The 27,273-nt window shown below is 47.4% G+C and overlaps 1 protein-coding gene across 3 annotated transcripts in view; it reads left to right on the forward strand.

Moving 5' to 3' along the window:
* Positions 1-16,239, forward strand: part of DNAJC27 (DnaJ heat shock protein family (Hsp40) member C27) — a 31,060-nt gene extending 14,821 nt beyond the window's left edge. For 2 of the 3 annotated variants that reach the window (XM_024553002.3, XM_045189216.2), the window contains 4 exons: positions 5,705-5,869; positions 6,536-6,658; positions 8,593-8,753; positions 12,389-16,239. In XM_024553002.3, coding sequence (XP_024408770.2) covers positions 5,705-5,869; positions 6,536-6,658; positions 8,593-8,753; positions 12,389-12,521 — 582 coding nt within the window. In that variant the 3' untranslated portion in view covers positions 12,522-16,239. The remainder of the gene's footprint in view (positions 1-5,704; positions 5,870-6,535; positions 6,659-8,592; positions 8,754-12,388) is intronic. The other variant, XR_006654324.2, reaches the window with a different exon arrangement.
* Positions 16,240-27,273: the final 11,034 nt, after the last annotated feature.

Below are 27,273 nucleotides of genomic sequence, written 5' to 3' on the forward strand. Positions count from 1 at the left end.
ACTTCCTGTCATTGGATACCAGACTCTTAACAATGCAACCGGAAATTGCAATAGCGTTTTTTCAGTAGTTCATAACACTGGTGGTGTGCTTAATAGAAACTCCGTGAAATCATCACTTCTGAAGAGGCTTTTCTGTGAAATAGCCTTGATCTCGCCTTTTTTGTCAAATATTTCCTGTCTGTGGCTCAAACCAAAGCCATCACCTCTATCTAAGCACCAGGCTGCCCAGGGATGCCTTTGCTCAGCACACCCACCTGAGCGCACAAAGCCATTGTCGTGACCCCCAGCTTCCTCCAGTTCTTGTTGCCCACCCTCCGCTGAAGCCTCCCCTGTCACCAGTTCTCTTGACAGCTTTGCCCAAAGGGGCCTGCTGCAAAAGGACAGTCTGCTTAGCATGTGAGGTGACAACCTCAGAGGCAAGTGTCAAAGAGAGGACGATCAGCGGAATGGCGGGACCTGTCTCTTACCACCTGTCTCGCTTCCATTAGGGTTTAGTGGTACAAGTGAGCGGGTCCACAGAAACTTTCTGAAGCCTGAGTGATGTTAAATAGCTTTTTCTAACCTACCAGCTAGAAAGTTTGCCGTCTTTGCTTTAAGAAGGAAGTAGTCCCAATTTCTGTAGCATCCTATTTAATTAAACTCTGGGTGTGCAGGTCTGCCGAGACTAAGATTAGAAAGCTGTTTAGGGAGACAACAATAATAAGAGTGCTGGGTGAGCACTGAGACATCTTCTCTGACCTTTTTGTCTTACAGATGAGGAAACTAAGGTGGAGGTAATAAAATCACTTACTTAAGTCTCTTTTTATACACAAACTCCCTCAGGACAGCATGATCTATGTTTTGAAATTCTTTTCCCCTTTGGCCTCTATTTTGTTCTCCTCCACAGCACATGCGGCCATTTGACTAGACAAATCGGTCGCAGACAGTTATGCCGCCTGGCTCCGCGGGTGACTCAAGGACGGATGTGTTGAGACGCTGCCTTCGCATGGCTTACAGTCTGCTGGGGAGACAGAGGGTGTGCTACTGACTGTAAAACTAGACGGGAAGTGACACGGCTCTACTGGAAGTACAAAGTGCTGTGGTACTCCAGGGGATTTAGAGATTACGTTAGGTTCGACAGGGGTAAGGAGTTGGGTGGTGAGAAGCAAGGCAGAGAAACCATGTGAAAGATACAGCATTATAACTAGACCTTAAGAGATTGAAGATGAAGCAGCGTCCGTTTCCAGATGGAGTTAGGAAGGCATAGGGCAGCTTCGGGGTGAGAGATTATCCTGTTTGAAGTACTGGAGGTAGGAGGAGGGTAAGACTAAGAAGTTGGTAGAGGATTGATCAGACACTTATAACGTTGATTTAGAGAGTTTAAGCTTTGAGGAGCAGGCAGTAGAGACACTAAAGAATTTTTGGGTCTTCCAGTCAAGATGGTGGTGTAGGCAGACATGGCTCGCCTCCTCTCACAACCACATCAAAATTACAACTAAAATATAGAACAGCCATCACTCAGAACCATCAGAAATCGAGTTGAATGGATTTCTGACAACTACAGAATTAAAGAAACCACATCCATCCAGACTGGTAGAAGGGGTGCACATGTGGAGTGGGCTGGTCCCACGTGTGGTGGATTAAAATTCGGGAGGGATATCTCAGGAGTGAGGAGTCCCAGCCCCACACCAGGTCCCCAGCCCAGGGTTCCAGTGCCAGGAATATAAATCCCCACAACTTCTGGCTAGAAAAATCAGTGGGGAGATTGAGTCAGGGGAACAAACTTCTGGAGCCCCAAGCAATTCCTCTTAAAGAACTCACACATAGACTCACCTACTCAGACTCACTCCCTCTGAGCTCCAGCAGTGGGGTAGCATCCTTGAAAGGCACCAGTGGCATACAGGGAGAACTGAAGTGTCTGGCATCAAGGCGAGCAAAGGCCACTGTCCCTTTTCTGAACTCTTCCTCCACAGAGCCGACAAGCTAGTGCCATATCTGAGACTCCATCAACGTGGCTAACACTGTTTGCCCCACCCTGGATGGACACTCCATCCCACCCAAGCTGCTTTTCCATACGAGTGGCTGGTCTTGGCTCTTGCCTCACAACTTCCTAAATCCTTTCAAACAAGTAACAGCTGGCCTTACTGAACTCCAGCCAGGCACTAGTGGCAACCAGACTATATTCACAGATTGGCTTCACCTGGGAATCTCCAAGCCCAGCACAAGTAGCAGCCGTCTCATTGCTTTATAACTTAAGCAGGGTGGCCCCAGGCAAAACACAGGTGGGAGCTGACCTTCGCCTGTACCATCTGGGAAACCCCAGGGCCAGTGCACCCACCACGTCATAGCACCACCCACCCTGACCCTGCACAGCTGATCCTCCATGGGGGTGGAGGTTGGTGGTCAGTGGTCACAGCCAGTCCTTGAAGCTGACTGGCCTGGGTAAATCCCTCCCATTGACCTGCCAACAGCAGCCAAGGCTCAACTACAAGAAAAGAGTGTAGTCAGCCCACACAAAGGGTGCACCTCGAGTACCCAGCTTGGGTGATATGTGCCACTGGACCCTATGGGACACCTACTACATTAGGCCACACCACCAAGCCATGAAGTCAAAGCAGCTCTGCCTAATACATAGAAACAAATACGGGGAGGCTGCCAGAGTGAGGAGACAGAGAAACGTGGCCCAAATCAAAGAACAGTTCAAAATTTCAAAAAAAGGAGCTAAATGAAATGGAGATGGGCAATCTTAGATACAGAGTTCAAAACCCTGGTTATAAGGATGCTCAAGGAAGTGTGTGAGGACCTCCACAGCCTAAAAAAGATCCAGTAAAAAACGAAGGATTCACTGATCGAAATAAAGAACAATTTACAGAGAAACAACAGTAGAGTGGATGAAGCTGAGAATCAAATCAATGATTTGGAACATAAGGAAGCAAAAAACCAATCAGAACAACAAGAAGAAAATAGAATCCAAAAAAAATGAGGATAGTATAAGCAGCCTCTGGGACAACTTCAGGTGGTCCACCATTCTCATCATAGGGGTGCCAGAAGGAAAAGAGGAAGAGCAAGAAATTGGACATCTATTTGAAAAAATAGTGAAAGAAAACTTTCCTAATTTGGTGAAGGAAATAGACATGCAAGTCCAGGACGCACAGAGAATCCCAAATAACATACATACAAAAGGGCCTACTCTGAGACACATCATAATTAAAATGCCAAAAGTTAAAGATAAAGAGAGAATCTTAAAAGCAGTAAGAAAAAAAGCACTTAGTTACCTATGGGGAGAACCCATAAGACTGTCAGCTGAGTTCTCAAAAGAAACTGCAGGCTAGAAGGGACTGGTAAGAAGTATTCAAAGTCATGAAAAGCAGGGACCTACAAGATTGAGCCAAGATTGCTCTACCCAGCAAAGCTGTCATTTAGAATTGAAGAGCAGATAAAGAGCTTCCCAGACAAGAAAAAACTAAAGGAGTTCATCATCACCAAACCATTGTTATATGAAATGTAATAAAGGGACTTATTTAAGAAAAAAATCAAAACTATGAACAATAAAATGTCAATAAATACATATGAATCAACAACTGAATCTAAAAAACAAACTAAGCAAACAAGAAGAACAGAGACAGAATCACGGAGAGAATTCTGATGGTTGCCAGATGGGAAGGGGGTGTAAGGGAACGGGTGAAGAGGTGAGGGGATTAAGAAGTGCAAATTGGTAATCACAGAATAGCCACAGGGATGTAAAGTACAGCACAGGAAATGGAGTAGCCAAAGAACTTACATGCATGACCCATGGGCATGAACAATGATGGGGGGATTGCCTGAGGGAATAGGGGGTACTGGGTGGAGGAGGGCAAATGGGGAAAACTCAGGACAACTGTAATAGCATATTCAATAAAATATAATTTAAAAAAGAATTTTTGAGCCAGGGTTTTAAAAAGATAAATGTGCACAGTGTATGATGTTGCTAGGGAGATTACTTAGAAGACTGGTGGAGATAACATTGGCAATGAAAGTGGAAAGGAAGTGACAGGCACAGGAAGCGTGGCAGAGCTGGCTTCTGCGGGATTGTCTGAATCTGCTGAGCAAAGGGAGAGGGAAGCAGCAAAGGTCAGCACCAGGCTGTCAGCCCAGATGACTGAGAGGTCAGCTTGCTGCTTTCCTCACTACAAGTTCAAGAGAAGGAAAAGTCTGGGAAGGAGTGAGTGGGAGGGTTTCCTGTTGTTCAGGCTGAATTTGAGATTCCCACAGGACGTTCAGCTGGAAGTGCCCAGAGCTAACTGGAAATGCAGCGATGAAAAGGCTCATCTAGAAGGTTCGCACGTTGGAACTGTGAGGGCGGTTGATGTTGCTGAGGTGGAAAGAAGGAAGAGACACATGGGGGCCCAGGCAGGACTTGGGGCACTATGGAGGCAGTCTGGAGTGGGAACCGTGGCGAGAGGAGGAGTTGGTGAAAGGGGCCAGTGAAGAACCTAGGGGATGTGCTGCACGGGGGCCCAGGCAGCAGGAGTTTCGGGAAGGGGAGCCTCGTCTGTACCAGCGCAGGAGGGCTAAGGACCACGATGACTGAGGGAGAAGGCCTCTGGTCTTTACCACTTCAAATTCTTACCAATTTCCTTTAGCTTTGGGGGATAGCTTCTTCTGTTTCTGCTAATTAACAAACACTTAAATTCTTAGTCCAGTTGTCTATGCTCAAAAACTATAGGCGCTTCATGCCTGACGTGTACAAGATGTCTTTATCTTCTCGCTCCATGTCTGGTGTGAATCTGAACACATGCTGGAGTACCTTGAAAAGAATATATCGTGCATGGCCTCTGTCACTGAACCCCAAATCTATCAGTGTTGCTGCTCACCCACTCCTCCGGCCATTGCCTTGGCCCCGTTAGTGTGCCCTGTACTTTGTGCTGCCTCTGCCCAGAACCGTAGACATGCCCCAGAGGTGAGGTGCCATTTCTGATGAAAACGTCGAAGGAGAGCAGTCGGGGAATGAATGCAAGGAAGGAAGGGAGAAGGTGCTAACACACGTTGTTTTCTGGGTACCACGTGGTGCTTTGCCTTCATTATCTCATTTAATCTTCACCATAAGCCTGTGGAGTAAGTGGCATTATCCCCATTTTACAGATGAGGAAACTGAGACGCAGAGAGGTTAAGTGGCTTGCCCGAGATCACACAACTAGTAAGTAAGTGTGAACCCAGATCTGCCTGGCTCCCGAGCCTGGGCTCTTTCCCGCTGTGTTCTGCTGAGGCTCTGAGTTCGGAGCTCGGAAGTGGTGTCTGGGTCCAGCAGTCGTAGGGAAGCTGCCTGGCATCCTGGGGAAGCCAGCTTTGGGTGTGACATAGAAGTGGATGTACCTATTGCTGATATTTGTGTCATTTTTGCCTTAAGTTCTTTTTCATTGTTCCTGACAAGAACTTTATGTAGTTTGTATTCTTTTAAGGTCTACTAACAGCACTTAAAGATCCATTGCCTCCGGAGAGTGGAATTGGAGGTGAGGAAGGGTAGGGCAGGAAGCTGTTATTTCCATCACACGTCCTTTTTTTTATTATGTTACTTTGATTTTATTAAAAAGTCCCCGAAAGACCAGATATTGAGATACAACAGCAAATACTATGAATACACTTAAGAACATACTTTGCTCAGTTAAAGACTGAGATATATTTTTATAAAATCACAAACCCCCCACTTGCCGTTTCCGATTATGTTCATCTGTTCTTTTACGCGAAGGTCCGTAATGAGTTTTACAAGGACACGCAGGGTGTGATGCTGGTCTACGACGTCGGGCAGAAAGACTCTTTTGACGCCCTGGACGCGTGGCTGGCAGAGATGAAGCAAGACCTGGGGCCTCACGGGAGCATGGAAAACATTGTGTTTGTCGTGTGTGCCAACAAGGTAACTGCTTTGGAAACGGCATGCTCACCGTTCTCAATTTATTATATCCCGAGTGCAGCTCTGAGTTTGGGGGAACAGATAAAAAGAAAAGAAAAAGTCCTTATGTGGTAATAAAGGAATGGACAACTTTTCAAAACGTCTCCCTAAAACAAGAACAATTCTTATTAAAAATCCAGTATATCCGATTTAGTGTTTGTGCATACTTTCTGAAATGGAGTGCTCTGCTTTGTTGCACGAGAGCCTTGAAGCTAATGTAAGCTTATCCATTTTTAATGTGTCTGGTGCCGTCGTTGGGAGATGATATTGGTGCCTGAGCGGGAGAGATGGATCCTAAGATCACACTTTAATCTGATTGGAGGGGGTGGGTCCTGCGGTGAAAAGGGCACTGTGGAAGGGTGTGGAAAGCAGACCAAACCCCTTGAGTGTGAACAGCAGTTTTCTCAAGGGAGAACGTGGGAAGTGCGGTCACAGGCACTCATTTCGCCACAGACAATCAGTCCACATTCAACATTATAATTTTTTGTCCCTTTTGGTCCCAGTAGTGTTACGTGCTGGGGTTCACATAAGATTAGTGTTCGCTAGGTAAAGGCTGGACAGACACCTCCCCGGGCCTTCTCCGGTGGGACAAGGCTGGACTCTTCCCTGCCCCCCCGTTTACCGTTTCAGATCGACTGTGCCAAGCACCGCTGTGTGGATGAGAGTGAAGGGCGTCTCTGGGCCGAAAGCAGAGGGTTCCTGTACTTTGAAACTTCAGCACAAACTGGAGAAGGAATTAATGAGATGTTCCAGGTAACCCAGCAGTGAGTTGTTTTAGAACCGGTGTCCAGGCTTCCCATGCCAAAGTTTAACTTAGGAGAAGCAGAAAAGGAATTTCTCCTTAGAATAAGCTATTTCTTTTCCGAAGCTGGTGAGAGAAACAAAGAGAAAGAACGTGAACATGAGTGTGTGTGTGTGTGTGTGTGTGTGTGTGATTCCTGTTTGCTGTCTATTTGAGACCAGACCTGGCTGATCATCAGGATTACATGGGGAAATTCTTCAAAGTACAGATTGCTGGGTTCCAGACCTACTGGAAGTTTAATGTTGTGATGGAGCCAGGAATCTACATTTTACAAAAGCTTTCTAGGTGATTCTGATGATTCTCAAGTTTAACAACAGTTATTGTAAGTGGGACAAAGAATGTCTCCCAGACTGTAACCGTTGGTTACGTTTGTATGCAAACCAGACGGAAGCCTTGCTCTGGGGCAAGCCTTGCATGGGGCCCGTGCCATGGCTGACAGTCCGGTGTCGTAGCCCGTGGGGGTGCAGCCAGAGGACAGGAACCTGCCACTGCAGGGCCCAGCCAGACGCACGAAAGTCAGGTCTCAGCAGCCAAGTCGGCTATAGAAGGGCGTGTTCATGCTGCGACCGGAATAGATGGTCACTTCTTAAAATTTACTAGTCTTGAATAATTTTAAGGGGAGGAAGCTACTTAAACACTAACTTATAAAGTCAAGTTAACTCTTAATTATAAATCCATTTGGAAGTGAGTGGTGGCATGAATAATGCATTTTTCTTACGAATATATCTGATATTTTGGGAATTTTTAGCATTTCAAATAAGGTAGCTATACTATAAAGAGTCGTTCTTAATCATGGAGTGGGGTTTTACTCAGTCTTCCATGCTGACTCTTCTCACCAGATGTCACACTCCTACTAGGAGACAGGGTTCATCCCCGACTGACAGGCTGAACTGGGCATCCGTGGCTTCTATTTCAAGACCAAATAAGGCTGACGTTGGTTTGCCACATTTCTGTTTTTGAGTATGCAGACCTACGTGGGTTGGTGCCTCTGTATGTGCAATAATAATGCTTAACCCTTTGAACAGTATAAAATACTATTCTGGAGGAGTTCACACATTTCGTCACATTTAAGACTCAATGTAAATGTGTGTCAGCTGTCACTCTTATTTCGGACAAGAGGGCACCTAAGAGGGGTAGCAATTTGTGCCAGAGCTATACATAATAACTGTTAGCGACTGAATCCGCACTGTAAAGATGGCAGTCCGTTCTCTTCTGGCCTCTCTTGTGGCTCAGGAGGCGTCAGTGCTACTCTTACTTCTCTGTGAATGATGTCGTTCCCCCGCCAGCCGCCATCAGCCCCCGCCAGCCGCCATCAGCCCCCCGCCAGCGCCTTCAGTGGTCTGTCTCTGTCTGTGGTTTTCAGCAACTGTGCTGCGTGCCGGGGTGTGGTTCTCTCTGTATTTAACCTAATGGGTCTTGTTCAGTTTCTCAGATTGGTGTGTAGGTGTTTTTCCCTGAAATTTGGGAAGATTTTTTCCTACCTTTATTTCTTTATATATGCGTTTACATATCAGTTGATTTTGTCCCACAATCCTTGAGGTTATGTTTATTTTTATTGCATTTTTTGCTCAGTTTTTCAGGTTGCAGTCTCTATTGCTCTGATTTCAACCTGCTGTTAAATCCACTGAGAGAATTTTGTAATTCAGCACTTCTCAGTTCTGGAATTGCCATTTGGTTTTTTTGTGTAGTTCCCAGTTCCTGCTGAGATTCTCTGTCCCTCACTCAGAATATATTTTCCTTTACTTATTTGATCATATTTTTTACCTCTGAAATACTTGCTTTATTATGAATTCTAGGAGTTATTGGAATATATTACAATCTTTTAAGATGGTGCTTAAAAACAATTCCTATTTTTTCTACCGTGGGGTGTGTTTTGTTTCTGCAGACCTTCTATGCGTCCATAGTTGATTTGTGTGAAAATGGTGGGAAACGAACCATCACAAACAGCAGCGCTAGTTTCACCAAAGAACAAGCTGACACCATTCGCAGAATTCGAAATAGTAAAGACAGCTGGGACATGTTGGGGGTCAAGCCCGGGGCCTCGAGGTAAGCCATGCTCCATGATATTAGTGCTGAGTCCTGTTCTAGAGGAAGGTTCAGTTCTCAAAATAATAGGTGCAATGTATCTTCTCGTAATTGTGTAAAATTACAAAGACGTGGGGAAATAGATTACTTGACAACGCTCTTTCACGGAATTAACAGAGTACCAGTGATTCAATGGATAGCAACTGCCTGATGTGGGAGCTGTGTAGTGCGGATGCATCAGTACTTTCTGAACAGTATGCTCTGCTTTTGTTCAATAAACTCCTTGAAGCTAATGCAACCTTAAAAGAAATATCTTACAAAAGACAATTCTTAAATTACAGAATTTTAGAGGAGGAAAGAATGTTAGCAATCAGCATGTCCACACATTTCATTCGACAGCTGGAAAAACTGGGAGTTAGTGACCAGATACATTCAGTAACCTCAGGAGTTAGTGGCAGAATTGGTTCTTGACCCTGAACACTATGTGTGTGTGTCCATCTGTCTGTCTTTCTCAAAAATCCTGCTACTTCCTCATCTCTGTGTGTTTATTTTATTTTAGCCAAAAGAATTATTTGGGGGAAAAATAAATAAATCACTATTCTTTGTTGCTTGTGTAAGAATAAATCGTTGTTCAGTGTGGTTATATAACTTTTTTTTTCCAACTTACTGAAATATAATTCCCATACGGCATTATATAGTTTAAGGGATCCGGCCTAATGAGTCGACTTATGGATATTGTGAAACAGTCACAAGTTGAGTTAATATCCACCATCCCATACAGACAGAAAGAAAAGGGTTTCCATCGCAGTGAGAACTCCCAGGGTCTTCCCGTGTAAGAACTTCCTGTGTTCACACATTTTGACTATGTAACGCTGCTGTTGCTGTGCATATCGTAGCTGACAGATTCTCAGACCTTTTTACTTTGCGCCACAGCTTTCCTCTCCGTGGCTCCCCCTCTCTACTTTTGCACCGTGACTCCCACACACAGAAAGGTACATCTGGAACTTGCCTTGTCGGCATCAACAGCACGAAGTATCTCCTCTCTGTTTTCATCTCACAGCACACCGCTAGGTCCAGGCCGAAAGAGGGGAGGGGAGCGGAGGATGGTTTCTGGTCGCCCTCGGCTTGCCAGGCCCCACTGAGGGCGCTTTAACCCCGGGGAGAAGCTCAAGTGGCCCCACACACATGGCACAGAGTTCACTGGTGCCTTTTAAGTGTCCCTTTTGACTTCCATAGTCTCATTCTAAATTCTTCCATTGGATCCGCAAGGATCATTGGCTCTAAAACTAACAAATTATTACTTTACTTATGAAAAGTTAGAATAATATTTGTTAAGGAAAAAGAAACTTTGGTTTCTTATTTATTCACTGTGGTTCATTGGAATCTACCAAAATTTACAGGACCTCCGTAAGTTTACATCCTTAACTAATATGAACATGTAGTTTCTTTAAAAAAATTTTTTTTCTTTTATTCTAGAGAGAGGGAAGGGAGGGAGAAAGAGAAGAAGGGAAGCAGCATGTGAGAGAGAAACATCCACCATTGCCTCTTACACGTGCCCCGACCAGGGACCAAACACACAACCCAGGCATGTGCCCTGACCAGGAATTGAACTGTGACCCAACCCGCTGAGCCACACCAGCCAGGGCAGCGTGTACTGTTCTTACCTTTGTTCTTGGGTCTAGCAAACTAATTTTGTATGGCATTGAATACTTTTAGGAAAAACCTAAAAACATTTTTTTTTAAATTACAGAGAGTTTTAATGTTCGTTCAGTGCTGTTTACTATTTTTGAACTTCAGGAAAATCTTCGTCTTCAGTAGAATTTATATATTTCTCACACACTTGACTGAGTCTTGTTTCTCCAAAATTTTCCTTGCAAGTCTCCCCCGCTACCCAGAATGTTTGAAAGCACTCCCGGGGCAGAGGGCCAGCCTGACTGAGGGGACGCCAGGGGGACGTGTTCCCTCGGGAGGCAGCTCGTGGGGAAGAGGGAGGAAGCCGTTCCGGCCTCGAGACTGAGATGCTTTTAGGGGGCATGTGATTCTTGTTAGCCAGTATCAAAATTATCTATGTGGACAAGCTACATGCAAGGTTAAGACAAGAAAACTCAGGCCTTCCCTAAGAGCAGACAGTGGAGAAACCCTCAGAATGTATGCTCAAGGCATGGAGAACTGTTACCGTGGCCCCGTGACTCCGTCTCTCCAAGTTGACATGTGATAGACTTTCCATCACATCCAAGATGTCAAAGACTGCCTCCCTCGTTGGCAGAGCCCTACTAGAAGTCCTTCTGATAGGAAGTCAAGGAGAAGAGCCAGGGCGTTCAGGAAGGCACTGCACCCCAGCTTGTCGGACAATGGGAACCCTGAATCATAACAGGAAGGTGGAAAAGAAAACCCTCTGGTAGAGACAGAGCCAGGCTGTGACCAGGGTGGTGGCTGGGTGTGTCCCAGAGGCCTGACCTCTGAGGATGAAGAGCAGGGAAGTTACAGGGAGGGTGGCCTCAGGCCCCTCCCCCACCAGTTCCTGCTCACCGAGGAGCTCTGCTGGTCTTTGGAGAAATACTTATTGTTACTGCTCCTTTCCTCTCTGGAGAGTAGTAATTTCTCTTGTTTCTTCTTGGATCTTGGGTGCCCCTTTCCATGCTCCCTTTGGGGTCATCGGTGTCACCATCTTGCCCAGGCCTCAGACTCCCTGTGACCCTGGAACTCATTCCAGCCCCTTCTCTTGCACCTTATCCACCTGTATGTCTAGCGCATCATCTTCCTCTGCCAGCGCTTTCTCTCCACCACTGCTCTGATCTTCCCTTCCACAGACTCCGCGGCCTAAACTCTTACACTCGTGCCTGGGTTACGGCAACAGCCTCCTACCTGCTTCTAACTTCAAGAAACAGCCTTGCCAGCACCATTTTGTCAGGACACGCCCACTGTTGTCAGTGTTGGTCAAATCCGGCTTTTCCGTTGTTCTGCCTTCAAGGCCTGCCACCTCCTGACCCCTGCCCCTGGCTCTCTTGGTTTCTCATACTTTCCACGCCATGCCCATCCTCTGTTCCTAGCCTCTCGCATTGCTCTGTATACCCTCCCAACACGTGTTCATCCCTAAGCCCCGCCGGTCAGAGTTCTGGCTCCGGGGGGCCTGCCTCCGTCGCCCAGGTCCTCATTGCTCCAGTCAGCGGGGACTTGCTGCGTGCCTGCAAGGTGCCTGGTGCTGTTTGCTTTCTTCTGATCTTTCCTTTGCCAAGCGTTTCCTTCACGTTTATGTACCCATTTTGCATTGCATTTTTTTCTACTTATATGTTGTATAGGGTCTGACACAAATAATGTCCCTTTTTTATGACAAAATCATAAGCGTGTAATTCTGTAACATACCAATATCACACTCAAGCACACCATATGACATTTTCGGTGAAATGTTCAAATTAAAACTATAAATGATTACCCCATATTATTACCCTACCAACCACACTCAGGCAGGCGTTACTTCTGCCGACCCTCTATGTTATTTGCTTGTCACTTGTTTCCTAGTCCCACCTTCGGAAAGGTAGCGATTGGAAAGGGGAGGGCTGTGCTTACTGCATGAGCTATTATTACATTACCAATCGGCCAAACGCGGTGCGTGGGGCCGCCCCTGCCGCTGACGGGGAGCTTTGCTTCTTTCCTAGGGACGAAGTCAACAAAGCGTACCGGAAGCTGGCCGTGCTGCTGCACCCCGACAAGTGCGTAGCACCCGGCAGCGAAGATGCCTTCAAAGCGGTTGTGAATGCCCGGACTGCCCTCCTGAAGAACATCAAGTAGAAAGGCGAGAAAGGCGAGAAAGACGAGTGTCGGGCTCCAGTGCAAGCAGAGTTTCGGTGGAGGCGGAACAGCCAGCGTGGGTTGTTTCCTCCGCAGAACCTCCCCGCTCTTTTCCCTCATCTGTCCTCATTTGTAAGTCAGCGGTTCGGGGCCGGTACCGGTGCACAGGGAGAGGACGTGAAGGGAACCGGGCGCCACTTGCACACCAGGGCTCGGGTCGTTTTCAGCATTGAAGTCAAGTGCTCCCGTAGGCCCCGCCCTCAGGGAAGTCCCTGAGGCTTCTGGAGGGAGGACTGGAGGGCCCTTTCTCCTTCTTTTCCTCCCTCCCTTCTTTCCTTCCTTCAACATCAGAGAAGAAAATAAGAAAAACAGAAGCAGACAATATCAGAACCCCTGAAAGTTTGGTGTGACCTCACAAGCAAGCCGCTCCTTTCAGAATGAGTTCCTTGGGTGCTATTTTAACCATCAGTCAAAAAGTAGTGGACTCTCAGCAGCAGCCCTTTGGAAGTTTGTGAAACAAAGCCAGGCAGTTCTGAATTAAGCAGCCCGTTTGCGCCATTTAGTCTGTTCCCTTCTCCAGCCACCAGGGGGAGAGACAGGCCAGTCCGAAGTGACTAAAGCCATGGCAGCCACACTTGGGGTACACCGTGCTGCTGGCCGTGCCCCTGGCCCAGAGGCCCCTCCCTGGCTGTGCAGGTGGGTGGGTGCTGGCTGCTGTGGGGAGCACCATCACCTAGGGATCAGGAGCGAGGCCAGGACGGGTGCGTGCAGGCCACGCTAGAGTGTGCGTTCATGTCCTTCACGCACAGCAGCTGGCTCCGGTGTGTTGATGCCACGGGACAGCGCCCATATGAGGCTTCCGCGCCTTGTCTCGTTTCCGCCTCATTTGCCACGGACAGGTGGGAAGGGCAGGTGCCTGGCAACAAGCCAGACCTCCACTCTGCCTCCTCACCAGTGTTAGTTCCCTCTCCTCTTCCCCTCTTGTTGTTTTACACACCACATCTGCCATCATTTCTCTCTTCTTGGATCCCTGGCTTCCAGCCCCTGCCTCCTCTATCCCCCCCACAAGCCTTGAGCGGGGCCTGGTGGACCAGAGACAAGTGTGGGTCCTCCTGGCAGTGGGGGAGGGAGGGATCTGAAAGCCGGTAGGGGGAGGAATCTCTGTGATTTTGTTTGGGTTCCAAATTTCTGAATGGTAACGTTTTTAAACTATAGGTTATGAAAGTTAATTTCACATGAATTTTCAGAGAGAAGAACGTTTTCTTGCCATAGTCTCCTCCTCCGTCTCCAAGGGATGAATAAGTCAAGTGTTAGGACTGGCGGCTCCTTCAGGGCCCGCACACCGTTCCCGCTACGTGGCTCGTGACCTCCTCACTCTCGCGGTGAGCTCCGTAGTTGCAGCTGTGACCACTCTGCACTGACTGGGGCTTTAAAGTACACAAAACGTTACCGTGTCTGGATTTTAAACAGCTACCAGTGTTGATCGCCAGTTAGCACACCTTACACCTCAGGAGGGAAGCTGCTTCCGTTGAATTCAAGCCCAGGGCATTCTTCTGGGTGCTTCCCCTCAGCGAAGCGGCTTCCCTCATGTGGCCGCGCTTGGGCTGCGTGGAGCGTGTTGTCAGCAAACCGGAGCAGTTTGCTAGTCTGACTTTTCACCTTGGTGATGCTGGAAATGTTCTTCCTTATGGACTGAGATCGGAGATATGATTTCTTAGGGGATTGTCCTCTGGCCTTTTAATTTTAACTAGCCCTGGGACTGCAGAACTCCAACCCAAAGTTCTTTCGGACCTAAATGTTGCTTAAGGCCTTCATCAGGCCTACGGTAATTAAACATCGATCTGTTCTTGCACCAGAGTGTAGGAGTCGCCTGAACGCGGGAGCGTGCACGGCAGTGTCAGCCCAAGCTGACGTAGCAGCTCCCTGAGTGTGAGGCCCTGTGTGAGAAGCTGGTGCCGGTTGTTACCACTGTTACCAAACTCCGGCCCGGCCCCTCATTCGGCTACAGTGTGCAGGTGCGCAAGTGTAGCAGAGCGTTCTCGAGGGCCCCCATTCACATCCTTATGCAACCAGTGACCTGTTGAGGTCCGGCCTGATCTCGATTCTTAGGTCTTGGGCCTCAGTTCTCAGCACCCTCTCGATGAATGTTAAGGATGGCCAGGCACTACTTTGTGTAAAGGAAAGAAAAGAAGAAACTTAAACTTCAAGGTCCTAGAATTTTTCTGACTTCATAATTCTTGAGAAGAATATCAAATGATAATGAAGCTTGATCTGCAATGAAAAGTGCTTTGGTAACACTTCCTGCTGACTCTACAGACCTGTGCACGTTAATTTAACTTCTTGGTGCGAATGTGTCCTTTGTAGTTCAACCTTAAAAGTCTTCAGCCAGTTAGGGTTTCAAAATACATCAGTGAGAGTAACAACTAGCAGAATAATTTCAATGGCTAAAAAAAAAATTTATAGAGAATCTTGTTTTTCAAAAAGAATAAGAAGTTTGAGCAGCTATTATTAAAGAAAAGCCATTTCTTCCATGTCTGAGTCACCAAGAATGAGCACTTTTAAAACTTGTTAGAAATCCCTGGAGGCTTTCAAATCAGCCCTCCAGCCTACCCAAGCGCTTTAAAATAACACCCGCCTTTTGTTCCCCTGTTCCCCTTTCCTGCCTCCTTCTGGGTTGATGTTCTCAGCTGTCAACGTTCCTCCTCCTTCAGCCTTGTCACCCTGCTCCTTCGCACACACACGCCCTTGGCTCGGGTGGTGTGTTGACCAGAAAGTCCAGGCTCGGGCATTGTGCTGCCCCCAACACAAAATGCTCTGGTTCGGTAGCTCGCACGCTATTCCTTAAGGCTCACATTTACCTCAGGGAACTTACTCTAGTGTGCTCTCAGCATCCCATTCTCAACTGGTGAATATCTCTTTGTACCCAGAAACCAGAGCCTGATTCACCATTAGTTCAATGAGCCATCGATAAGGCAGCTGAATTTCTGCAAGCAAGCCGCAGCAGTGAGGATGCGGCCGGAGCGAGGAGGGAGCTGCCCCTTGCAGAACACAGTCTGGGGGGGCGGGCAGGCACTGCAGGTTCACATTCGCGAGGGCGGGGCTGCGCACACGTCCTGTTTGACAGTGACCGTGCCCTTCTGACCGGTACTTGGAGCAGGCGCTGGCATGTCCCTTCTCCACCGCACTCCATCCAGCTCACCCAGTCTGCCAGTGATTTGGTAAAACTTTTGACAATGAATTTAGCTGCAAAATATAACTAACCACCTTCCACTGCAAGTTTTGCAAAGTGAGGAGAGGTTCGCCCTTCTTGTGATTGCTTTTGGCACCACTGTAAGGCACAGGGAATACTGTTTGCACATTGGTTTTCCCCTTAAACATCTCTCGAGGAGACAGAGTCTAAACCTGCGGTGTGATGCGCGGGGCTGTGCCTGCCGAGCTGCGCAGTGAAGGCCCCGTGGGTGAGACGGCCTGTTGGGCAGCCGCACAGTTCGGGTGCGTGTCCTGCACTCATTGCTCGAGGGGGCACTTGTCCCTCCTACTGTGAATGCAGAGTCTCTAAAGAAAGCTTTTTGCTCTTCCAAGGTAATTTACCTATTTGCTTTCTGCTGAAATGTTGAAATTCAGTAATGTTAACATTACTGAAAATGTTAAATCTAACAGTTGTTTATGTCTTGTATAGAGAGTGCCATATGTATTTAAGTTGTGTATTTTTATAAAATAAAGCCAAATATCACACACTGGTCTGTGGGCTGCACTCATTTGTTGAAACATTTGTCTTTAACATCAAACGTGTTAGTCTGGAAGCCAGTCTAGTTCCTCACCAAGTAAGACGCCTGGCTGTGGTTTCCAGCTGGTCCAGTGGAAGAGATTTTTATTCGTCGGTGCATCAGGCCAGGCCAACCTTACAGTTGTGATGAGAGTGTTTTGATCTCTTAACAATACTAATATTATGTTTGGCTTTGTAATTCAGATAAAACTGTTATCTCACTGTATTTTTATTTTTTATTTTTAAATCCTCACCCAGGGATATGCCCATTGATTTTAGAGAGAGAGGAAGGGGGAGAGAGAAACATTGATTTGCCACACCCCACACGTGCCCCGACCAGGGACTGAACCCGCAACCCAAGCATGTGCCCTGACCAGGGACCAAACCCACAACCTTTTGGTGTCTGGGCTGATGCTCCAACCACCTGAGCATCCCGGCCAGGGCGTGTTGTTATCTCATTTTAATAACACGGATCTAAATAATTCAGTTAACCCATCTCTGGGCAACAAGAATCCTAAAGCAAGAGTCTGTTGTAAACCCAGAATCTGGAAGCGTCAAGCCTAGGAAGGCCAGCCCACAGAAGGTGGTCCATCTCCGCAGGCTTCCGACGGGAGCTTTAATTTTCGCTGGAAAGGTCATTCGCTCTGACCTGGGAATGCCCACCGCTCCTCCGGGGCAACTGCTCTACTTCTGCACTGCTCACATGCTCCGAAGGGGAGCTGCCGAGTCCCACTCTGCACCCCCTTTCTCCTTGGCCACAGAGATCGGTCCCTGAGCTGGGAAGGTTGCCCAAGCTGAACTGATTGGCAGCCCTCCCTGGAATCTTTCTGATTGGATCTATGAAAACAAACTTCCGCTCAGGAAAGGAAGACAGAAAGGGTTTGCCGATGCTGGCAACCCCCATTATAGCCTCGTGGAAGAGAGTGAGAGGGAGGCAGACGTTCAGAAAGAGGGTCCTGGTGGCTGAGACGCCCTTCTAGGTCTCCCGAACAGGTGGCTCTTCAAGCGCATCAGCCACCCCGGGCCCTTCCAGTCAGTCTCCACCCCCTTTTCCTGCCTGAGTCAGGCAGGGTTTGCTTTCTGTTACTTGTGACTGAAAGAACATCCGATAATAAGACACCAAGGATCGCAAGCAGGGACGAGACAGCCGTAGTCTGTAGGCCGATACGATGTTTGATAGGTATATTATACAGTTTTATATATTAAAATACAGCCAACTACGTAGTGCTTCCCAACTGGAGTCTTTGCCTGTGTTTTAAACAAATAATAACCAGTTGTAAGCTGCAAAGAAATATTAGGTTCGTTCATTTTGCTTCAGAGTCTATTTAAAATGTCACATTTATCTAGCTTTTTAGTTTCTATTTCATCCATTGCCTGTCAGGGGCACTTCTAATTTCTTACATTTCGAATCAGATTTCATTGTTACAATAGCCATTCACCATGTATATATTTGTTGAGCACCTACTATGTGCACTAGGGATATAGCAGAGCACAGGGCCAACAAAAGTCCCTGCCCCATGAAGTTTACATTATAGTTTCACTATTTTTTTTTAAATCTGTGGAGTTTTGAAGAAAGTTTTCTTTTTCTACAGGTTTATTTCCTATAGTTTTCTTTCTTATATGCAACTTTATAATTAATACTGATTGCTACTACATACAGAAGATCCTGGAGGCTGTGAAAATGCTGTATTAATTTCTTTTTGAGAACTTAACCATTATCATTATACAAAGCTGTTTTTCACATGGGGCCCGGAGGATATAGTTCTAGACTTTAGGCATATCTTTATGTATTTTATAATTATAATTAAAATATTATATTCTCCCAAAGCAGTTATTACAGTTGTATTCATTTTAAGCGCAAATATCTAGAACCTAAATTGCTGTTTTAGTTAAATCCATAGTGTGCACCTGTGATAAGCTGACTATTCTAAAGAACGCTATGACTTTAAGAAAGTTATTTTGCTCTACATCCAAAACAGCTGTTAGTGATAATTACAAAATCAGCAGGTACAACCCACAAAGGCTTTTGTACCAGAGAAGAGAAGGTAAAAGTCTGCTGTGATGAGAGAAATTAACATGACAAGCGTCTCTCCATGCCTCTGAGGCCACTATGCAACATTCCACTGGCTTCCGAGTTTGGGAGAAAACAAAGAGGTGTATAAAATAAATCCTAAGGAGAGAGAAGGTGCGTAGTGGCTCAGCAGCAAAATAAAAGGAAGCAAAAGAAACCTTCTCCCAGCAGTCTAGAGGGAGCAAACGGAAAAGCCCCAAGGCAGTGGTTGTCAGCTATTGTTTAGTGACAGAAAGTTGTATTTCTAGTGAACTCCAACAGGGGCCCCTGTGTGAAGGAGGGTTGAGAGCAACATTTTATCAGGATGCATTCACACCTTTAACACCGCTCAGGGAGATGGTGGCATTATTATATGACCCCCAGGTGGTGATGGCCTTGTCCTCACAAGTGCTGGTGAGGAAGGGCCTTGCAGGGATCAGGTTCAAGGACAGGTGAGGCTTCCGTCAGGCACTCTACTGACCGGGCCTCTGTTTCATGAGGTGTCCCCATGAAATGTTCAATGTAGGGTCAAGTACCGTGGCTTTGTGTGTGAGGCGAAGAGCTGAGCTGCTTCTCATCATAAGACCTGAACAAGACTTCTAGGGGCTGGAGCAGCCTACGGGAAGAGGAAGAAAGAACTAGATGGGGCAGAAGGGTGCGGTGCTGGGAAGGATGATGGGAAAGGTAGTAGATACTAAAAATTACTAGATGTTGCATAACACTAGAAAGAAAGCCAAAGAGAAGTCCCCAGTGGCAGAACTGAAGGACCTGTATGAGTATGGATGTCTTTGACGATGTTATCCCCATTTTACAGATGAGAGGACTGAGGCTTGGAGAGGTGAAGTGACGGGCCCAAGGCCGCACAGGATGCTATTCAAACCCAAGCCTGCCCACCTTCAGAGCCCAGGCTCCCCGCCCACCCCGTCAGCCTCAGGACCCAGATTTTAAAACATTCTGCTTCACACTATAGATAGTATTGTACCTGCTTGTTCCATGTTGCTCATGGGGACATAAATAGGCCTGTATTTTTAAAAAGACCACAGAGATACAATTTTCCTCATCGATGACACAAGTTCAAATCCTGCATGTGTGAAAGGAAGTTCTGGGGTGTGCCTGAGCCAAGAGGAAGTTAATGTGACAACTGAAGTTACCAGTGTGTTAAACCGTGTAATATAGTACATTTGTATATATTTATTAACAGGGTTTTTTTTCAGTGAAATTTTGCATCGACTTTTGCAGAGCCACTTATGCTCCCAGAGCAGCTTGAAAGTCATATCTGGAGGGACATTCACTCAAGCCAGCAACTAAAAGTTAAATAAACCTGAGAATCTGAGAAACTGGGGGTGGGATTAGGGGGACGGACGGACAGAAAACCAATAAGGAAACAACAGGCTTAAAGGACACAGTAAACAATAGGAACTTCATAGCACATTCCACCTAAAAGCACCTGTGTCTTCTGAAGTGCACCTGGAACCTTCTCCAGGGTACCCCACCATTGAGCTGTGTAATGGCGGAACCTGGATTCACCCTGGGGCTTGCCTAGGGCCCGGGGCTCTTTGCCGCAGCGCCCCGACTCTGCCTCTGCCTGGCGTCGGCCAGAGCCCCCTTCCAGCCCCTGTCTCCACACGAGCACCCCTTCACCCTGCCCTCGCTCCAGGCACACGGAGCTTGCTGGTGTTCTCTGGGCACACTGTGCTGTGCACAGCCTCACGCCTCTGTACTTGCTGCCCCGAGACCTGACACACTGTCATGAATGGAATGTTTGTGCACCCCCAAATTCATACAGCAAAGCCCCACCCCTCAATGTGATGGTATTGGGGTGATTAGGGTTAGATGAGGTCGTGAGGGCAGAGCCCTCACGCTGGGATCAGTGGCAGGAGAGGATGAGACATCAGAGCTTCCTCTCGTCACAGACAGCTGCCAGAAGCCAGCCAGGGAGAGCCCTCACCAGGGACTGAATCTGCCGGCACCCTGCCTGCCCCCAGAGCTGCAGGATGAAACTGTCTGTCGCTTAAGCCACCCAGTCTGCGCTGCTCAGTGCCTGCAGCCTGAGCCGACTCCTTCCTCCCCTCTCCTCTTCGCCTGGCGAACTCTTACTGAACTTGTATATCCAGCTCAAATGCCTTCTCCTCTGAACTTTTTCTAGACTCCCCCCAGCTGCCCAGGCACAGATGGTAGATTTTCTCCTCAGCAGGGTAGGGGCCTCCACAATATACTATTTCTTTTTTAATTATTTTACTTTATTTTTATACCATTTTGTTCCCTTATATTTCCCTCCCTGAAACCCATGTCCATGAGTCCTTTTTCCTTTTTGCTCAGTCTTTCCACTCCCAAACCAGCCTCCTACTCCCATCCTACTCTCTGAGTCTGTCTCTATTTTGCCTGTTAGTTCAGTTTGTTCAGCAGAGTCTATATATGAGTGAAATGATACGGTATTTGTCTTGCTCTGACTGGCTTATTTTACTTAGCATAAATGTTCTCCAGGTCCATCCATACTGTTGCAAAAGGTAAAATTTTCTTTTTTTTTTTTTTTTGCAGCCAAGTAGTTTCCATTGTGTAAATGTCTCATAGTTGTTTTATCCACTGATCTGCTGATGGACACTTGGGCTGCTTCCATATCTCGGCGATTGTAAATAACACTGCAATAAACATACGGATGCTTATGTTCTTTCAAATTAGTGTTTTGGGTTCCTTTCGATATATTCTCAGAAGTGGGATCACTGGGTCAAAAAAGGCAGATCCATTTTTAATTTTTTGAGGCATCTTCATACTGTTTTCCACAGTGGCTGCACCAATCAGCATCCCCAGCAATAGTGCAAAAGGGTTCCCCTTTCTCCACATCCTCGCCAGCACTTGTTGTTTGTTGATTTATTGATGGTAGTCATTCTGACAGGTGTGAGATTGTATCTCATTGTGGTTTTAATTTGCATCTCTGATGATTAGTGATGCTGAGCATCTTTTCATATGTCTGTTGGCCATCTGCATGTCCTCTTTGGAGAAGTGTCTATTCAGGTCCTCTGCCCTTTTTTTTAATTGGGTTCTTTGTTTTTTCAGTGTTGTGTTTTGTGAGTTTTTAATAAATTTTGAACATTAGCCCCTTACCAGACATATCAGTGAATATGTCTTCCCATTCTATGGGCTGTCTTTTTATTTTGTTGATATTTTCATTTGCTGTCATCTCGTTTGTTTATTTTTTCCTTTGTTTCCCTTGCCTAGGGAGATACAGCCAATAAAATATTGCTACAAGCAGTGTCTGAGATTTTGCTGCCTGTGTTTTCTTCAATGATTTTTTTATAGTTTCGGGCCTAACATTTAAGTCTCTAATCCATTTTGAATTTATCCTTGTGTGTGGAGTTAGAAGGTGGTCTAGTTTCATTTCTAATGTACTACTTCTTGGCAGACAAAGACTTTATCTTTCCTATCTTTGTGTCTTCGGTGCTGAATAAAAGCATAGTAAGTATTTGATAAATGAATGAATGAAACAACCTCGTTGCTGAAATGTGAAATAGATTTAGGTCCTTCAACCACCCATTTCCCAACAGATGATGAAAAAAGTCACAGAACACAACTGAATACTGACTTTGTTAAAAAGAGCCGGAGAGCCAGAAAATAAGAAAAGTGTGAGTGCCCTGAGCGCCCAAATATGTTGCTCAATAACCCAACTGTGGTGTCATTTTCTTGATGAAATTTGTCTGAGTATCTCCCTGGTTCATAGAAGCTCCTCGGAGGAATGGCGAGAGGGTTGGCTTTGCTGGCATCAGGCCTGGCCTTCAAAGGGCATCAGAGCCAAGGCGGTTGACGGCCTAGCCGTTCCTCCCTTCCTCCTTGCCCATCCCTGCACCGTGTGGCTCTGTCAGTCATGAGTGGGTGAAGCCACTCTCAGTGGTACCAGTTCTATTGCCAGTGATTGGTTTGGGAGTGGGCATGTGACTCTTTTGTAGACCAAAGCACATAGTGGGCATTCTCCCAGGGAGCTTCTCGGAAAAAATGTTGCACTCCTGAAAAGTGAGGCGCGGAAGGAAACTGTCCCTCTTCCTCTGAGGGACAATGTCCTATCTGCACATGCCCCGGGGTTGTGGCACCATCTCACAGCCTGCAGATAGGACATCGTCCTACAGAAGAAGAGGAACAGGGTAGAGATGAGAGGTGACACGGGCCTTAACGATGGTTTTGAGCCACTGAATAACAAACCTTAGACCCACTCCACCCAAAGACTGGGTAGAGGCCCTATTCAAGGACTTGTTGTGGAGGTAATACATTTTCTCTACTGTTTAAGCCGTTCTGAGTGCAGGGTGGGGGTGGGGGGTTACTTAGGACAGAAACCATCCCAACTGCCAAAAACATCTCTAGTCCCTCTGCAGGAGAGATGCCTGAGAACTCCACCATTTGCAATTTATTAAAGAAAAGTTCTGTGTTAAATTACAAGTCTTACCCTTGAGAGGGCTAAATCACTGAGCTTTTAACACCTTTGAATTTATTCATTTATTCCTAAGCATTCCTTCCTCCATTAAGCATTTAAGTGCCTTTTCGATGCCAGTCATTCTGCTATACTCTGGGATCACAAATGATGAACAATGAGTATCAATTTATAGCTATCATTTAAATCCTCCTCTCTAATGCTATTTTAACATAATTATTTTCATTTAAAGGTGCATTCGAACTTAGACTTAATGCCAAATTGTGAATAAGATGAAAAGTCTCCAGCTCCCTCCAAGTCACACGACTTCTGGGGAGGTTTTTTTCAAGAGGAGCAAAAAAGCTCAGACCCTTCTCCTGCCCCTGCCCGATGAGAGGGGCAAAGAGGGGCTGTGTAGGTGAAGGCTGAGTGGGCGAGGGAGACCGGACACGTGCTCCCAGCCCCACATGTGAGCAAGACTCCAACAGCAAGCCCGCAGAAAGACTGACTCAACCTAGCAGCAGCTAAAAATAGCCGAGCAGGGTCATAAACTTCCCTGCGCAGACAGGTTTGCAGCTGGCAGGTAGTGTGGGCTCTGCGGGCTTTCATGACTGGGAGGGTTAGAGCCCCCTTGGCCAGAGAGCCTTATACGGGGGCTCTGGGTCCTCACTCAGCTACAGGTAAAGCTGTCACTCACTTCCCACTTGGCAGGACCGGTGCATGGAAAGCCAGAGACATCCTAGAAGGGGGAATGGGGGAGAGGTGGAATTGCTAAAACCCACCCTGAACCCATTTCACTGAGATGATTTTTAAGAGAGTGAGGAAAAAATGTTAAAGTAAAAGCTGAGGTTTTTTTAAAGGACCATTTTTTTAAAAAAGGTTTTGAGAAAGTGTAGCATGTGTTCTACTGAAAGTAACACTTTCAGAACGGCGCCTGGCTGTGCCTGCATCCCCGTGTGGTCCCCCAGGATTGGAAAAGGGGTGGCAAAGTGGGGAGCTAATGCCTTCCTGCCACCACTTGCGCAGTAAACAGCATCTTTAAGAACACAAGAGGAAAATCAATGCCAGCATTAATTATTGAATAGCTAGGAAATTATTATCTGAGAAAACACATGGATAGGCTTAACCCCAAACCTGAGTGTGTCTAAGTTGCATGTAAGTCAGTGTAACCTCTCTTGTGTGAGGCCTGAGGACTTTGTGGAATGAATCCTAGAGTATTGCTTGAGTTTGGGTCACTGGCTTCTATTTTGTGCCTTATTGCCAGTTTTTTCATAACAGTATCTTTTATCCAAACCATCTTTTATCCCAAATCAGTCCTCTGAGATGATGTGCCTGGTCAGGCCATGGCATTTGCTCCAATGAATCATCAACAACTGTAAAGCAGAAAGTCCTTTTAGCTCGGCACTCACGGCCTTCTGTGATCTGGCCCCTCCCTGCCATTCTTGCCTGGCCGTGACTTTCCTTTCCACTTCCTTCCCCCTGTCTGTCTTCACTCCCCACTCCCACATCCTCCTGGGACGTCCCTGCCTCCACGCCTTTGCTCACACTCTTCCCTTTTCCCAAGGGGTCCTTTCTGCGTCCCTCGGCAAATATTCTCCCCCCGCTTCCTTCTCAGTGTGCCCTACCACACAGAGCCTTTTCTGGTCCAGGATCTTAAAGTAAACATCAGGAACACTGTTCACAATGAAGCTTAGGAAACCTCCATGAGTAGCTTGCCTTGGAAGGAAGGAGGAACACAGCTGGCAGCTGGAGGGAATGAGGGCTGAAAAGCGGTGTCATTTGTGATTTAAGATGGGAGAAGCTTTACTTCTTGAAAGTGCCAGGAGGGAAGGGGCAGAACCCGAGGGGGAAGGAGCCAGTGGGCTCCAGGGCTGCACAGGAAGCAGAGACCTCTTCCCTACAATCTCTGCTGTACTTTCTGGGTCATCTCGGCTATGATGTGATGCAGGCAGGGGGTGGAAGGCCGTGCTGCCCACAAAATACCTTCTTCCCTTACCGGTTCAGTGAAATCTGAAATGCCACCCTTCCAACTTACTCCTTTGACTTGAGATGGCTTTGGCTATGGATCAGAGGTGTGTGCCTGCGTGTGTGTGTGTGCATGTGGCGTGTGTAGAGTGTGTGTGTGTGTATGCGTAGATCACTATCGGTGGTCCCCTGTTTCTACAGAGCCCCCCCAAATGCTCTCATGGCCTCACTAACTTTTCTGCTGGTGAAATGGGGAGCAGGAACTGAGCCCCATCGGCTCGGCCCTGTCATTTCACATGTGTTGGCTGGGTGAGGAAGTGGGGTGCAATGTCCGCTCATCTCCCTTTTCCCCAGCGCAGGCTCCACCCCTTCTGGGAGGCTATGATCACCCCACATGCCTGGGACTGGGTGAGGGGTTCAATCTGGAGTGAAGCATTATCCCAGACTGTGGCCACACACCTGAGCCCCAGCTTCTGACCAAGCTTCCATCCCTATGAGGCCAATCTGCGTGCCCCACTTGCCTGATTCCTGCGTCCACTTCCTAAGCCGTTCAGAAGTGGGAGCCAGCAGAGGCAGAATTAATGGTCTGTCCCAACACCTCAGCAGCAACATTTACTCCCTCCAGCCCCTTGGTGATCTGCCACCATGTTCTGGGGAGAAAGAGAGGGAGAGGGAAAGAGGGGGAGAGGCCCAGACACTGGGAGAGGGGGAGGGGAGGGTGTCCTAAAAGACCAAGGTGAGCAGATAAACCTCAGCATCACAAACCTGGGCCTCACTCTGTTCTGTCTTGATCAATATAATTGCTGGAGCCTGTGCTCAGTGGCTCTTATTTTAAAATATGAAAATGGCTCAGGAGAATGTGAATCAGGCTGCCCTGCGTCCTTCCTGGCCAGGCGACAGGCCTCCCCTCCGGTGTTGCCCCGTTGTGGACCTGCTGTCTGGGTCTCCACCCCTCCGACCCGGCCGCCTTCTTGACTCCCAGGGGGGAAGGAGGACTCTGGGTTTGAACAGCCAAGCTCTTAAGACAAAGGCCCCACTTCCCTCTGTACTGTCCACTCCTGCTTTGCTTTCCCACCTGCCCCCCTCAACCTGCCCCCAGGGATCCAATGCTAACTTGACCCCTATCCAGACAGAGGGGTGAGCCATGCAGCCTGTCATTCCTCCAGCAACGAGGCTGGGCAGGTCGAACTGCACAGAGCTGGGAATCGGGCCCCAGAGTCGGGTGCCTGGGTGTACATTTGGGCAGTACCCACGGGGAGCTCGTGACCGAGGCCCAGGCAGCAGGGTGAGCAGCAGGGCAGGCCCCAGAGTTGGCGTGGACCTTGGGCGTCTCCAGGGCTCCTGCTGATGGAGAGAAAGAGCCCCGCAAAGATCTGGGGGTGTGATCCACAGAGACCGCATGTCTCCATTTCCCTGCGGCCTGGTCTTGTACCTTAAACAGATAGAAACGTGTGCATTCGCTCTACAATCAATCCCTGATGGTTTCACAAGAGAAATAGTGATTAAAATTACTTACCAATTAAATCGCTCAACTTTTCTCCAATGAGGAAAAAATCACTTCAAGGGAAATTGGAATCTGGGAATGACTTCAAGGTGGTTCTGTGGTTCCTGCCACTTGCTGACACGTTTCGGGGTACCCTGGGGGTATGTGATCCCAACTGAAGAAGCTCCGTGGTTGGAGAAGAGAATCCAACAGATTTTTTGTTTTTTTAATTCCACAAGGTGTTTTGAGACTCTCTAGGCTTGCATCCCAGGTCCGAAGGTGAATGAAGACATTTGACTTTGGGTCTTCCAGCCAAGAGGGAGGCATAGGTAGATACACTTTGCCTCCTTGCACAACCAAAAGAAGGACGACAACAAATTTAAAAACAAAAAATAACCCTAACTGCCAGAAAATTGAACTGTGTCCAACAGCCAAGGAGTTAAAGAAGAAACATTCATCCAGACCGGTAGGAGGGGTGGAGACATGCAGCCTGGAGGAGAAGGTTTATGGCAAGGTGGCGGATGGAGGACCTGGGCAAGGGAGGCAGTGGCTAGTGGCTGGGCGGTCCCACATTTGTGTTCGGATAAACTGGGAGAAAGAACTCGGAGCAAGACAGACTGCATAACCCAGGGCTCCAGAGCAGGAAAATAAAGCCTCAAAAACTCTGACTGAAAAAACCTGTAGGGGTTGCAGTGGTGGGAGAAACTCCCAGCCTCACAGGAGAGTTCGTTGGAGAGACTCACAGGGTCCTAGAACATACACAAACACACCCATCCGGGAATCAGCACCAGAAGGGCCCACTTTGCTTGTGGGTAGCGGAGGAAGTGACTGAAAGCCCACGAGAGCGGAGAAAATGGCATTGTTCCCTCTCGGACCCCTCCCCCACATACAGCATCACAACGTAGTAATGTAGTTGCCCCGCCCTGGTGAACACCTAAGGCTCCACCCCTTACCACATAACAGGTGCGCCTAGACAAAAAAAATATGGTCCAAATGAAAGAATAGATTAAAGCTCCAGAAAAAATACAACTAAGTGATGAAGAGATAGCCAACCTATCAGATGCACAATTCAAAACATTGATAATCAGGATG

Source organism: Desmodus rotundus, chromosome 5 (assembly GCF_022682495.2).
Source record: "Desmodus rotundus isolate HL8 chromosome 5, HLdesRot8A.1, whole genome shotgun sequence".
NCBI lineage: Eukaryota > Metazoa > Chordata > Mammalia > Chiroptera > Phyllostomidae > Desmodus > Desmodus rotundus.